Source organism: Ciconia boyciana, chromosome 4 (genome assembly GCF_034638445.1).
Source record: "Ciconia boyciana chromosome 4, ASM3463844v1, whole genome shotgun sequence".
NCBI lineage: Eukaryota > Metazoa > Chordata > Aves > Ciconiiformes > Ciconiidae > Ciconia > Ciconia boyciana.
The window spans coordinates 54,972,162-54,986,016 of NC_132937.1; the positions used below are offsets into that span (position 1 = coordinate 54,972,162).

Below are 13,855 nucleotides of genomic sequence, written 5' to 3' on the forward strand. Positions count from 1 at the left end.
ACCCACACAGTCTATGCTTGTGTGTCTTTTAAGGGAGACATGTCCTTCTTAAGCATCAATCACCAGGCTCAGATTACTAGCTCCTAGCTCATGCTGTTTCTTATTGCCTCAGATGTCAGGCTACAGGTCTTCCTTGAAAACTACTTGGCAGCCTGATCTGGCTATGCTTCCTCCTAAGAACATCCCAGGACCAGTGTGGCAGTGTTTCAGAACCACTCGTTGTTGGTTCAGAAGTCCCTTGAGCCTCCTTCCCTGTGCCTCCCACCTGCCCAGTATCTTCTTACATATAAATTGCACACTCAAAAGAATCTGAACTTCACTTATTGTCAGCTTTGTCTGTGCTTGCTAGTATTAGTTAACCAATGTCTGATGTAGTTGTTGTTATCATTGTGTATCTAGTGATAGAAGAGAAGTAAAGACTGCTTGTTTCCTGTACTGAAATAGTGGTTATCAGCACTGCTGATGTGGTAATCTTCAGCATTACGTCCAATCATTTTCAGTCATAGGTGAATTTTACTTGAGTCTTCTCTGTTATGTGAAGATGTTCTATTCCCTCTTGTCATCCTCTCATTCCACGTATCTGCAAAATGTTTACTGCCATGAAGAAAGTTAATTAATCAAAAGCTGCTCAGCAGTTCTGCTGGTCATCAAGCACATCTGCAAATTTTAGGTAAGATGTGCAAGGTGCTAATAATACCTTCCTGATTAGACCATGTTGTCTAGTTGCTTTAACTGCAACAATATGCCTAAAGCTTTGTATTTCCTGCGTGAGCACCTGAAGTGTTTTGAAGGCCTCCTTTTGCTCTGGTGCACAAGTGTGGATTACATGGTGAACTTCATAGATCACCATGAGCCCAGACAAATCTAAATGCACAAGTCTAAAATAGTTTCAAAGTAGAGCCAAAGGGGAAGACTGGAGTTGCTGCACATGCCTCAGGAACTGAAGGCAAACAATTCTGACTGGAGCCTTGACTGCTCATCAACTTGTTGGAGGAATTGATGAGCAGAGATGAAAGGGGTGTGTGAATAAAATTTTGGCTAAAAAGGAAGGACTAGTGTTAATTGAGTAATTTAAAGATGAGATTTCTTTTTTTCTGCAGGGTGTATTTGTACTGGTGGTGGGGTGGAGTAGGTCATCTCTTTTAATTGGTTGACTTCTAGATTTGACTTATTTGTATAGATGTATTAGTACTTACTCAAAACTGTTTTAAGTTCACTGACAGTGGGCATGAAGCTTTAGCATAGTCCTTTGTTTTCTGTTACATGTAAAGATCCATGTAAAGAAAGATATTGACTGCTTTATGTAGATGATGAGGGGCATAAAATAGAGGAGATGAAGCAGGAAGACTTAGGAAGATAACTAACAGACAAGGGGAGTTCAGTTGTTTATCTTGGTTAACCATTCTGTACAGAGGAGGCCAGTGGAGCACATGATGGAGGAAGGAGGGTTTTGCATACCTTGAGGCATGGAGTGTTTTACACGTTAACAGTGACTAGTCTCCGTAATAAAATAGGAGGAATAAAAAGGAAGAATAGTAATCTTCTGGGATTAAGCCTGGCAAGATGAGTTACTCTAGGTAGGCTTTGCAGAATTTTTGATCACAGCTCACAGGGTTTTTCCATAACTCAGGAAGACTGGCATGTTCTTTTAATTTGGAAATAGAAAGTGTGGGCCTTAAACAGTGGATACGGAGATATATCCCATCTCACCTCAACCTGACATGCTTGCCTTTCCTTTATTAAAAACTGATTACCCTGGAAACTGCTGAGATTAAATAACTTATTTCCAATGGAGTCCAAATGGCTGTGATGGCATTTTTTCATCTTTTTGGTAGAGGCAGACAGTAGAAATAATTGGACAGTAGCAAGAAAAATCAATTCTGTATCCCCACTGTGGAATATATAAAACAATGCACACCCATCGTTTTAATTACGGAGCTTATGTTGTTTGTGGGTCTGAAAACACAGCAGTTTAAAAGGAAAGGACACCTGAAGTCCTATCTTACTTTAATAAAATGTTGCTGCAATTAAGACAGTCATGGAGAGAGGGAAATAGGGAATCTTCTGTTTAGTTGTGATACACGTTTTTTGTGAATTAATATATTTGATTTATAAATTGCATAACATGCAAATTGCAGGGAGAGAGGTACATATACCATGCAGGACTCTGATGTCTGGAAAAACTTTCTTGGCAGCCTTGAATTTGTGACCCATTCTGTTTAGCTTACCCCTGTAATTACTTCATTAAACTACCAAGGGCTAGAAAATGGCTTGTTGCTGAGATCACTTGACTTCATTTTTGGTTTTCAACATGCTTTGAAAAAGTCTTTGAGACAGTTTGCTGTGGTACTTAGTGAAGAGAACAACCTTGGGCTCCTCAGGAAAGTCTCTGCACGTACATCAGATTGTGTAGTTTACTGTTTTTCTTTTGTTGTGAAGTTGAGGCTGTCATACCTGTGTGAGATTTGGAGGCAGGCAGAGAGAGCTGTTACATATTTCTTTAAATTATCTTTGAGGTGGTGTTGCTTTCCTCCTGTTTGTTCTATACTGGTGCTTCCTAGAAAGAAACGTTGTGGTTCCTTTCTTTTTTTAACAATTCCTTTCCTTAAAGGAAGTTTGATCTATGTGCTTAAGCCAGGTATAGACAGCCCTGCCAGAGGGGATGTAATACTGGACTTGTTGGTCACCCACGCAAGTGAGCTAATTTGTGACGTCAAGACTGGAGGCAGCCTGGGCTGCAGCAATCATGCACTGGTGGAGTTCACAGTCCTGAGGGATATGGGTCAGGCGAAGTGTAAAGTCAGGACCCTGAATTTTAGGAAGGCAAAATTCCAGCTGTTCAAGGAGTTCGTCAATAGGACCCCCTGGGAAACTGCCCTCAGGGACAGTTTCCCAGGACAGAAAGGAGGACCCTGGGAACTGCCTACCTGTCAGCATCGCCTCTGTGCCTGGGAAGATCATGGAACAGATCCTCCTAGAAGCTATGCTAAGACACATGGAGGACAGGGAGGTGATTCGGGACAGCCAGCATGGCTTCACCAAGGGCAAGTCTTGCCTAACCAACCTAATGGCCTTTTATGATGGAGTGACTACATCAGTGGCCAAGGGAAGAGCTACAGATGTTGTCTATCTGGACTTCTGTCAGGCCTTTGACATGGTCCCCACAACATCCTTCTCTCTAAATTGGAGATGTATGGATTTGATGGGTGGGTATTCGGTGAATGAGGAATTGGTTGGATGGTCGCATCCAGAGCGTAGTGGGTCAATGGCTCAGTGTCCAGATGGGGGTCAGTGATGAGTGGTGTCCCTCAGGGGTCCATATTGGTACCAGTACTGTTTAATATCTTCATCAATGACAGAGTGAGATCGAGTGCACCCTCAGCAAGCTTGCAGATGACACCAAGCTGAGTGGTGCGGTTGACACGCCTGAGGGACAGGATGCCATCCAGAGGGACCTGGACAAGCTCAAGAAGTGGCCCCATGTGAACTTCATGAGGTTCAACAAGGCCAAGTGCAGGGTCCTGCACTGGGATTGGGACAACCCCCAGTATCAATACAGGCTGGGGGGTGAAGGGATTGAGAGCAGCCCTGTGGAGAAGGACTTGGGGGTACTGGTGACCGAAAAGCTGGACATGAGCCGGCAACGTGCGCTCGCAGCCTAGAAGGCCAACTGTATCTGGGGCCTGCATCAAAAGAAGCGTGGCAGCAGGTCGAGGGAGGTGATTCTGCCCCTCTGCTCTGCTCTGGTGAGACCCTACCTGAGTACTGCATCCAGCTCTGGAGTCCTCAGCACAGGAAAGACATGGACCTGTTGGAGCGGGTCCAGAGGAGGGCCACAAAAATGATCAGAAGGATGGAACACCTCTCCTTCGAAGAAAGGCTGAGAGACTTGAGGTGGTTCAGCCTGAATGAAGCTGTTTGGGCTCATCCCAGAAGGCTCCGGGGAAACCTTATTGTGGCTTTTCAGTACTTAAAGGGGGCTTATAAGAAAGAAAAACATGGGGACAAACTTTTTAGCAGGGCCTGGTGCGATAGGCCAAAGGGTAATGGTTTTAAACTAAAAGAGGGTAGATTCAGACTAGATATAAGGAAGAAGTTTTTTACAGTGAGAGTGGTGAAACACTGGAACGGGTTGCCCAGAGAGGTGGTAGATGCCCCATCCCTGGAAACACTCAAAGACAGGTTGGACGGGGCTCTGAGCAACCTGATCTAGTTGAAGATGTCCCTGCTCATTGCAGGGGGCTTGGACTAGATGACCTTCAAAGGTCCCTTCCAACCCAAACTGTTCTATGATTCTGTGATTCTACTCAGAGAATCACATAGGCATAGTTATATATACCCCAGTCATGGATACTGACTCCTTTTGAATAATCTCCCCTGTATTTAGATAGTCATCTACTTGTATTTAAGTGTCTGTTTAAAGCTTTTAGAAGCACCTAAGATTTACAAAAACAATGACAAACTTAAAATGCACTAACAGCTTTGTTATGTACGTGTTTTTGTCTACCAGTGCTACTAAGTGTTGTGCTTATTGCCACATACAATTCCACTGCTCTCTCTGGGATCAATTACCTATTGAACTACCTGAAGCAACCAGTTTTGTCTGGCCTGGGTAACGAAGTTGAAACTTGGTGTGGGTAAAACCAGAAAAGAGAACGAAGTACATTATCATTTTAGTTTCCTGCAGCCATGTGCAATGTCCTGTGGGCATGAGCAAAAGATTGCCTGCAAATCACAGGTTGGAGAACGTACATTCTGCATATGTTAGACTTAATGTAACTGCTTCTACCCTTTCTGATGTGCTGCACAGGTTAACATTCAACCTTCTGAATGGCACCGCTCCATACTGCTGCCACAGTCCTGGTTAGGATTTATGAGTCGAACCTACAGTGCAGTCCTGCAGGTAATTTCGAGGTACATAGTATTGTCCACATTAATGCTTATTCAAGTGGTATGAGTTTTGTTTTTACCAGGAAGAGCATCCATGCATGTTACAATAATTTAAAAATAAAGCTTGAGGTGTTTAATAATAAAATTTATGAAAAGGAAATAAAAATGAGTCTTCGGTTAATGGCAGCACAATCTGGGATACTTTGTAGATGTGTAACTTCTGCTTACAGTTCAGGTACTTGCAGTCTTGTTCCTATGTCAAATTGCAGAATGTATCATTTCTTAGAATTTTTAGAATATGAAATTTTAGCTAGAGCTCTAACCTGTTATTTTGGGTAGGAATTTTGTAATAATGGTATCACAAAGGAGAACAGAAGCTATCGAGGAATGATTCATTAAATCGACCTTCTCTTAATCAGCATGTAATGCTGTCACACTGTGAGGGATTAGTCTTTTGATTTTTTTCACCCTCTCTAATGATTAGGAAATATCTTAAAACCTCTCTTTCATTAGGTTAGCCGACCTGATATCTAGAGCAATGTAGTGTCATTTGTTTTTTAACAGGAAAATTATCTAAAAAAACTTTGAACAAATAGCTGCCTTCTAGAAGGCTCTCTTTGTGCTACTAGAAGGGCTTATTTGTTGTATTTCAAGGCCACATCAGCTGTTTTCAGTGTGAGCAGCTCAGGTTGCTGAGCGAATTCTAGAAACTTTGACTGTTCCTTGTTTTGCTGTGCTGCAAAACATATGCTTCTCTAACATTTTCAAAACAAATTTTATCTTGGCCATCAGCAAAATAATTACATTCTATACCGAGCCAGCCCCATTACAAAGCAGGCAGCAGCTATTCAAATTGTAATTTTAGGTCGTAACTACAGAGGGGGCCATTGTTGCTTGCATTTAATTACTTTCCTATTTTGCTTCCCCTCTGAGGGAAGGTTTCACAAGAAGCTTGGCATTTACCAAACTGGTTTCTGAAAGCCTCTCTAGGATTTCATGCCATTTTACAGGGCAATAGAGCCTACTTTTGTTGCTTCTGAAGTCCCTCACTGAAGACCTAGTATCTTTACTTACTCCTTATGCTTCTGTAGTACATTTCATCTGAGATGGCCAAAAGAGACTACAGTATAAGATGAGTAGTCTGGATAGTACATAATTCAGTATTTCTGAACAGCTAGTACAGTAATCATTTATACACTTTGGAGGCAGACGTTCATAGAGTCCAGTTCACAAAAACACTTGTGTGGGGATTTTTTTCCCCTTTGGACACCTGAAAGTCCCTTGTCCTTTACTGTGTCTACTGTCCTGGTTTCGGCTGGGCTAGAATTAATTTTCTTCCTAGTAGCTGGTATAGTGCTGTGTTATGGATTTAATATGAGACTAATGTTGTTAACACACTGATGTTTTAGTTGTTGCTAAGTAATGTTTACACCAGTCAAGGACTTTTCAGCTTCCCATGCTCTGCCAGGTGCAGAAGAAGCTGGGAGGGGGCACAGCCAGGACAGCTGACCCAAAGTGGCCAAAGGGCTTTTCCATACCATATGGCGTCATGCTCAGTATAGAAACTGGGGGGAGTTGGCTGGGGGACAGCAATCGCTGCTCAGGGATGGGCTGGGTGTTGGTCAGGGGGTGGTGAGCAGTTGTATCACTTGTTTTTTCCCTGGGTTTTGTTCCTGTCTCGCTCTCTTGTTGTTTTCCTTTTCATTACAATTTTTTTTTCCCAATTATTAAACTGTTTGTATCTCAACCAACGAGTTTTCTTACTTTTGCTCTTCCGATTCTCTACCTCATCTCACCGGGGGCGGGGGGAGCTGTGTATAAACCACAACATCTACTCACATGCTTAAGCACTTTTGCCAATTTGTGCGTTCAGCATGTTTTTGAGACTGAAATCAACCTCATCATGATGATCCTACAGGTCTTGGTTTGGTACAGAACTTAAGCTGATGTTTATGTATTTGGGGAAATTGCAATTGCAATAGGTTTTTGCATAGCTTTTATGCAGCCTTCTCTTTAGTCAGTGTTGTATATGCTCCTTTAATCTCTGTGGAGAGTCACCTTTTGAGTGACATCTGGATTTACAGGATTGACTCTCTTGTTTTCTCAGGTTTTTATGCACACCCAAACTACAAGCATTCAATACCTGAAAAACACAGCTTATGTGCCTATATTTTTTACTTAAGGCTTAAGAACCTACTAAGGTGCAGTAACTGATGACCTAAACAAGTTGAGATGTAGTTGTCTCACTGTTGGAGGCTGAACATTAAACCAAAGCTGCTTAATATGTTTAGATAACAATTGTTAGAGGCCAGAATCCATATAATCTCCTTTAAGGTACAGAAAGAACTGTTGTAGGAGGTCACAGGGAGGTTGAGGTCATAGAAAGGAAAAGGATGAGGAATTCTGCTTTAAGTAGTGAATCAAGAAAGTGATGTTCTGCTGTTAGAATCCGTTTTAGCTAGCAGACTTCTATATCTCATTCCCTGCTTGTTGTACTGCGTCCCAAGGGAACTTGTCTCTTTGCGTGGACTAGGAGAGATGTCTCAGTATCTGTGGCCGTTTGTGCCATCTGCAGCTTGTTTTCCTCACTCAGGCTAAAAAGTCATGAATTCTTTTACTTAATAAATTGTGTATTATAGTTGGATCCCATATGTAAAGCAGTCAAGTTCACCTATGAAGTAGCCCTCAAGTGAAAGGCTACACTCATTACCTCAGTGTTCTCTGAAGAAATCTTATGGTGATTGGCCATGTAAGGTCCACTTCTGACTTATTCTGTAATTCTGCAGGGGAGGCAGGCAGAGCTGGAGATGCAGTTAAAACATGGAAAAGAGGATCCTGAAGAGGTGCAGTACAAACAATTTACAGCCTGGCTCTGGTAAGGAAGTGCCTGTCTGCTCCTGATTGCTTGTAATGGCAAGTGAGGGGGCAGAGGAGGGGAAGACTTCAAAGCCTTTAGTTTTGCAAGTTTAAAGGCTGTATGAGCACTAATGAAAAAAAAAAAAACCACCAGACACAATGACCAAGGCAGGGTGAGGGGCGTGAAGAAGGAGGCTACTGGGTAACTCTCTGTAAGGATTCCTATATGCATGGGTTCACAGGTACCTTCCTTTCTACAGTGTCTGAAACTTCGTAGTGTGAGCAACTGGAAGGAATGGAAAACTGTATTTGTTTTGTGTCATGTTAAAGCAGAAGGATTATGCAAAGAGCAAAACTTACTTGTAGAGACTAAGTGAGCTGTCTCACTGAAAATGGCTTGATAAAAGAAATGTAAGCCATGGTATGATGTATGTCGTAGTGAACTGAGACACACCTCAGTTCGTATGGTCAGTTGGCAATGTTGAGCCTGAGGATGTTGTTTTCTTACCAAGTGGTTTTCTTACCCCTTCCTTACCAAGCACATGAAGCACACCCTGATCCATATCCTCAACTACTTCTGTTTCAGTCAGCTGAGGAGTGTCTGTCAGGATTTAGCCATGTATGTGCATGACCAAGGGGACAAGGTGGGAAGTGGGAGGCTTCATAGAGAGGAATAACTACGTATCCATGGACAGTATAAATATCTGTTTCTGTGCTTGTTCATAAGTGCATTGGGAACAAAGTATGCACAAACAAAAGCAAAATGCCCTTTGCCCGTTTCAATCAAAAAGGTGTTACTAAGTCCCACTCAACAGGAATGCAAAATTTGTGTCTGTTGTTTTATTCCATGTAAGTGTAGATTAGAGGGTTTCATAGTAAGATCCAGAATGATGTGGCTATCATTCTATAAACTGTAGAAGAAATTCTACAGTTTTCTGTTGTTCCGCTGCCTGATCCCTTTCTTGATACGGTATAAAGAGAAAACATTTTCCAGGTGAGAAGAATGCCTATAGCAATGCTGCTTTTGTAGATTTCTCCTGAACCAATTTCTGCTCTGTAATTCCTAAACAGTGTTAATGTAAGCTATGTCAAAAATGAACAGAATTCCCTTTAGAGAAATCAAAACAATAAGTGAACTGGGAGCCTGGTATTAGCTTTCATGTCTTTTCCTGTTCCCCCTTAATTGCTTGATGCTTCAGGGCTCTAACTTCAGTATCAATTAAGCATTTGTGTTCCCCACTGGATTTAACCTGATTGTGGACAGCTTAATATAAACTTTAGTGTTAATGCTTTATTGTATAAGTACTGTGCAATTTTGCATTGGTATTTGCCAAGTTGGTTTAAGTGTTTCTAGTGTACGTGGGTTTGAAGCTGCATGCAAAACCAGTGTGGTTATGACAGAAAGCCTGAGTAGGTTTCTTTTAAAGCATGACTGTATAACTCGGTCTTATAACATATGGCCCTACTTTACGAGGCATACATTTTTAGTCTTCTAATCACGTGTTGTGGAACTGTGATTGGAATGTATCTTTTTCTGTAGGATGACAGTCATGGCCAGGATAGTATTGTATGTTGTAGTATAGAGGATCTCTTTCCTCACCCAAACCTGGCAATACAGAAGATTCACTGCATCTCTGCTTCTGTCTTGATATGAATGCAAAACTAAATAACATAGACAAGTAGCCTATTATAAATCAACTACAGTAATGTGTAAGAAATTTTAACTACTCCTATGGCTTTAATTTAAATGGATTCAGGTTACTATACTGCCTAATAGCATAACTGCCCATAGTGGTTTCCAGGAGAATAGCAAGTGTTGGATAAATTGTTATGGTTGTCCATTGTAAAACATTCTCATTTTATTATGCTAAGACATAGCACAGTGATCTGGAAATTTATGTGTAACAGCTCAAAGAACAGATAATGGCTATTGCATGAGCCTGCATTTTACAAAAAGTGGTATGAAGTCAAATAAGAGCCCTTTGTAAAATATTGGTAGTACACATAAGCACGAAGAAATGTTGGGTGGTACGTAAGCACTTTTACAGTTTTAGTGCTTGTGATTAATTTGTGCTAAGTATTCTGATAGCTAGATGAGATAATTGTTAACCTAGAACGGACATGTATGAGGCATAAGGGGAAATTAGCTGAGTAAATGCTATGGTATAATGAATGTGGTGTAAATTCTTTCTGTTTCTGTTGCAGGGTCAGAGATATGTTGACCGATGTCATCAAAGGTGCTTCCAAGTAAGAACTGCTAATTTATTACAGATGAGAATGAGTTGGCAGAAGATGTAAGATGATATTTCTGCAGTTGGTTTTCTGCTAATTTCACATGACTGTTGTTCAGGAAAGAAACTCTTCCCCACCTTGTGCTTTGAGATTTTTAGCACTGACTGTGTCTATTAGAAAGGCTCGTGCCTAATGTTTTGAGTAAAGCCTGGATAGTGCTATATGCACTATTAGTCTGTTATTTTTTTAACTGGCAGACTGTTTGCCTCAAGTAGCTTCATTTATCTAGAAGTTGGCTGGTCTTTAGTGGAGTATGGGCTCTTCAAAACTGTCCCACTTTCTGTTAAGGTGTCTGTCTTGTGCCCAGATGCCCCCAGAGGCAGGAAATTACATGTTTTCAGATTGTGACAGTCTTGTTCATTTGTTATTAGAATTAGAACATGGCTTTCAGGCAGCAATAAGTATCTTAACCTTCCTTCATAGGCTGCTAAAGTGGTTTGACTTATTCCTTTCGCTCTCCACTGGCAGCTAGTTTCCTGTTATGTTTTGCCCTTGGTTAAACTGAAATTGGCCACTTGCCCCAGGTTAAGCAAAAGCATCAGAAACAGTGAATCCTTATAAGAACAAGTACTTAGAAAATCTTAAATCATAAAGATGTCATCAGTGAAAGAATTACGGTGAAATCTCCCAGACCGTTTCAACATTGCTATTCTTGTAAATGTATAAAAGACTAGTTTGAAATACTTTTGTGAGCTGAGAGTTCTGGAGATTTTAATTAAGACCCAAACCCATAAAGGTTTGAACTTTTTAAACTTATTGTTCAGATATTTAAAGTATTCCCAGCTGCTTCATTTCTGTACGTGTCAGTCCATCTTGAAGGAACCATTCAAAGAGGGATGAAATTGGAAGATCTGTTTGCTATTTTAGCTACTCAATAAATAACCTGTGTTAAGGTAAGGTAGTAGAAAGAGATAAATAAAGGAGGAACAAAATAATAAACTTTAGATATATCATATTCTGTGTCTCAGAATTAAAGTTATTTTAGTTATAGAAGTTCATTAGCAAAACTAGTTGAGGTAGAAGTATTGCCTAATTTGGGAGGGAGTGGTGAATTTTCTTTAGGTAACAGCAGGATTTCCTGTGCGTAGATCACATCCCTAGAACTTCTTGTGTTTACTGACTTTCTTTTAAGAAAATACTGGGTTTTTTTCCCCATATTTTCTATAAAGAGTAAGACACTGCTCTTTTTCCTCCTGCGGCTTGTTAGGATGATTATTTTTACCTTCATTAAATTTAAATCATCCAGCTTTCACGAGTGTGTAGATTTAGAATTTTCTCTCTGTTTGAGGTACATCATGAAATGTAACCTTTTAGAAGTTGATGATCAACAACAACAAAGGTTCTATACATAGATTAGAAAATTATTTAAGGCAAGAGATACGGGAAGATTTCAAAGAATTTAACTAGGCACCTAGTTGTAATTATTTGTAGGTATCTCTTACCTGAAAGGAAATAGTTTCAGTGTTCCAAACCGGAGACGTCAATGACATTCCACTAAGACCTGTGTGTCTTACTTTAAAAAGCAAACCAGAAATCCAGAACATATTTTTATTGTGAAAATGAGACCTTTGAATCTGGAACAAATACCTACATTTGCAGCATAGGTGTATTTTTACAGCAACAGTTGAGGAAGTTTTTAGAAATGGAAGACTGATGCAAAAAGTGTAAGTACATTGTGTATTGGTCTAGTGTAAGACTGTAAGTGATCTAGTACAGTTGTATTGTTCAGCTGGTATTGTAAAACAACTGAGAGAGTTCCAGCAGGATTATATTGCAATATGTTTTTCTGGGAATGACTGGGATATCAACATCTATCTTTTCATGAAACTGAACACAGTTATATTCTCTCTCTTATTTATAGGTTGCAGATTTTTTTTCATGAAACTGAACACAGTTATATTCTCTCTCTTATTTATAGGTTGCAGATTTTTTTTCTTGAGTTTCTTAAAAGTAAAGGTTTGCACTGTGGTAGAAGTTAGTACTTTTTGAAACCTGTAATTTTCCATGATGTTAATGTTTTCATAGCATAGGGGAGTAATTAAAAGCTTTTTTTTTAAGCTGAGATTTCAGTGATGGCTGTTCTGCTAAATCTCCTGAACAGATGCTGTTGCAGTGAAGTGGCACCTGCCTGTCTAGCATTCTTTGTTTGAAGAGCTTTTTGTGTTGTCCTGTGTAGAGATGGTACTAGCTAAGACCAACTGATGCATTTCTGTGAGTGCTAATTGCTCTACAGGGTGGCAGTTCTCATTATAGCAGAAGCAAGCTTCTATTTTTATACAACTGTGTGTGTACTAGGTTTTATATAAAAGACAAACAAGAAAAAAGACTAAAACACTTCTCTCCCCCATTCTTTCTCTAATTCCTGAAGATGAAATGCCATAGACTTGCTGAGATAGAAGACAGCCCAATAAAGTTGCTATGTGCAAAGGCCTTCCCTCCTGGACCACCTGTACCATAACTCTCCTGCATTCAGATACATGTTTTGTTGCCTGCATCTCTATTACGCTTAACTGTTTGCCTTTTTCTGTCCAGAGACAGCCCAGTGGTGAAAGGAAACTCTATTTTTGCGTTAACTGGTCTTGCAGTTGCTGTAGCCAAGTATGAAAGCAGCCTTTCCTCAGACACTGAAGGGATGCCTGAGGTGAGTCAATCTGGGAAAGAGATTCTTTACTCTTAGTGGAATATAATGAAGCAATATGACCAGGTGTCTGGGGGCTGCTAAGTGGATGTGAAGTACTTCACATTTTGAAGTTCAAATTTCACCCTGCTCAGTGAATGCCGTCTTGTAGCTGGTGTGTGATTTATACAAAAGCAGTCAGAGTGTGTAGGCGCCTTCTCACAAGAAACATAATGACTAACATTTATTTGTTGGTTTTGACAGATGAGATAGAGGTCTAATGGACACTGAAATCCAGACAGCCTCTTTTCTCATCATTTCTGTGTTCACTGAATAGTACCTGATCAAAAGTAGTGTCTGGAGGGTCAGCATTGGCAAGTAAATCATGCTACTGACTGTACGTAAGAATGACAAAATAATCTCATTCCTGATGGATCATAGCTGGAACATCAGCTGCTGAGCTTCATTCAGGTAGGACCTGATTTAAGAAAAATAACAACAATAAATATTTGGGTTTGATTTTTGCAGACTGAACCTGATTTTCTTCCCACAAAACACTGGATTTCTATGGTCACAGAGACCCTCTTTAGTATTGTGAATAGCCGCTATCACCCTAAAGGTCAAGTCTTCCCATGGTTCTACCAGGTATGTGTTGTGGTGTTAAAGGCAAGAGAATATATCTGTATTTCATACCTGGAGTTCTTAGCGTGGATTTACATGGTTCTGTTTGCCCTGTAGTAGTTTTAATACGGGAGAATCAAAACTTCCCTTGCTTTTGTTCTTTTTTCTTTCGTTGTGTTTTCTGCTTATGTTTGGGTTTGCCTTGAGTGTTTGTCTTTACTACCAAAATAGTAAAAACCACATGTGAGGGTACATGAATGAAGGAAATTTTAAAAACAAAAAAAACCTTCAAAACCTAGAATATTCTGCATGTATGTACAAAACAAAACCTTCTAACATGAACAGACTCTCCTCAGACCACACTATCAAACTCCTGAGTGATTCTGACACTATTCCTTAGGGCTCTGAAGTGCATACTTTCTCAAAATCTAATAGTTATGGAGCCAGTGATTCTTATTTTACAGTATCTCTTGAAACCCTGAAGGCTAGGAGAAGTTGTATCATACGTGCTTGCAGTGTGATAACCAGCCTGAAATTCTCAAGCCATATAGGTATCAGGCAGTTCTTAAGTAGGACCTG

The 13,855-nt window shown here is 40.3% G+C and overlaps 1 protein-coding gene across 2 annotated transcripts in view; it reads left to right on the forward strand.

Moving 5' to 3' along the window:
- Positions 1 to 13,855, forward strand: part of FOCAD (focadhesin) — a 143,553-nt gene that overhangs the window by 100,409 nt on the left and 29,289 nt on the right. For both annotated transcript variants that reach the window (XM_072859913.1, XM_072859914.1), the window contains exons 23-27: positions 4,811 to 4,903; positions 7,677 to 7,765; positions 9,952 to 9,993; positions 12,571 to 12,679; positions 13,184 to 13,300. In XM_072859913.1, coding sequence (XP_072716014.1) covers positions 4,811 to 4,903; positions 7,677 to 7,765; positions 9,952 to 9,993; positions 12,571 to 12,679; positions 13,184 to 13,300 — 450 coding nt within the window. The remainder of the gene's footprint in view (positions 1 to 4,810; positions 4,904 to 7,676; positions 7,766 to 9,951; positions 9,994 to 12,570; positions 12,680 to 13,183; positions 13,301 to 13,855) is intronic.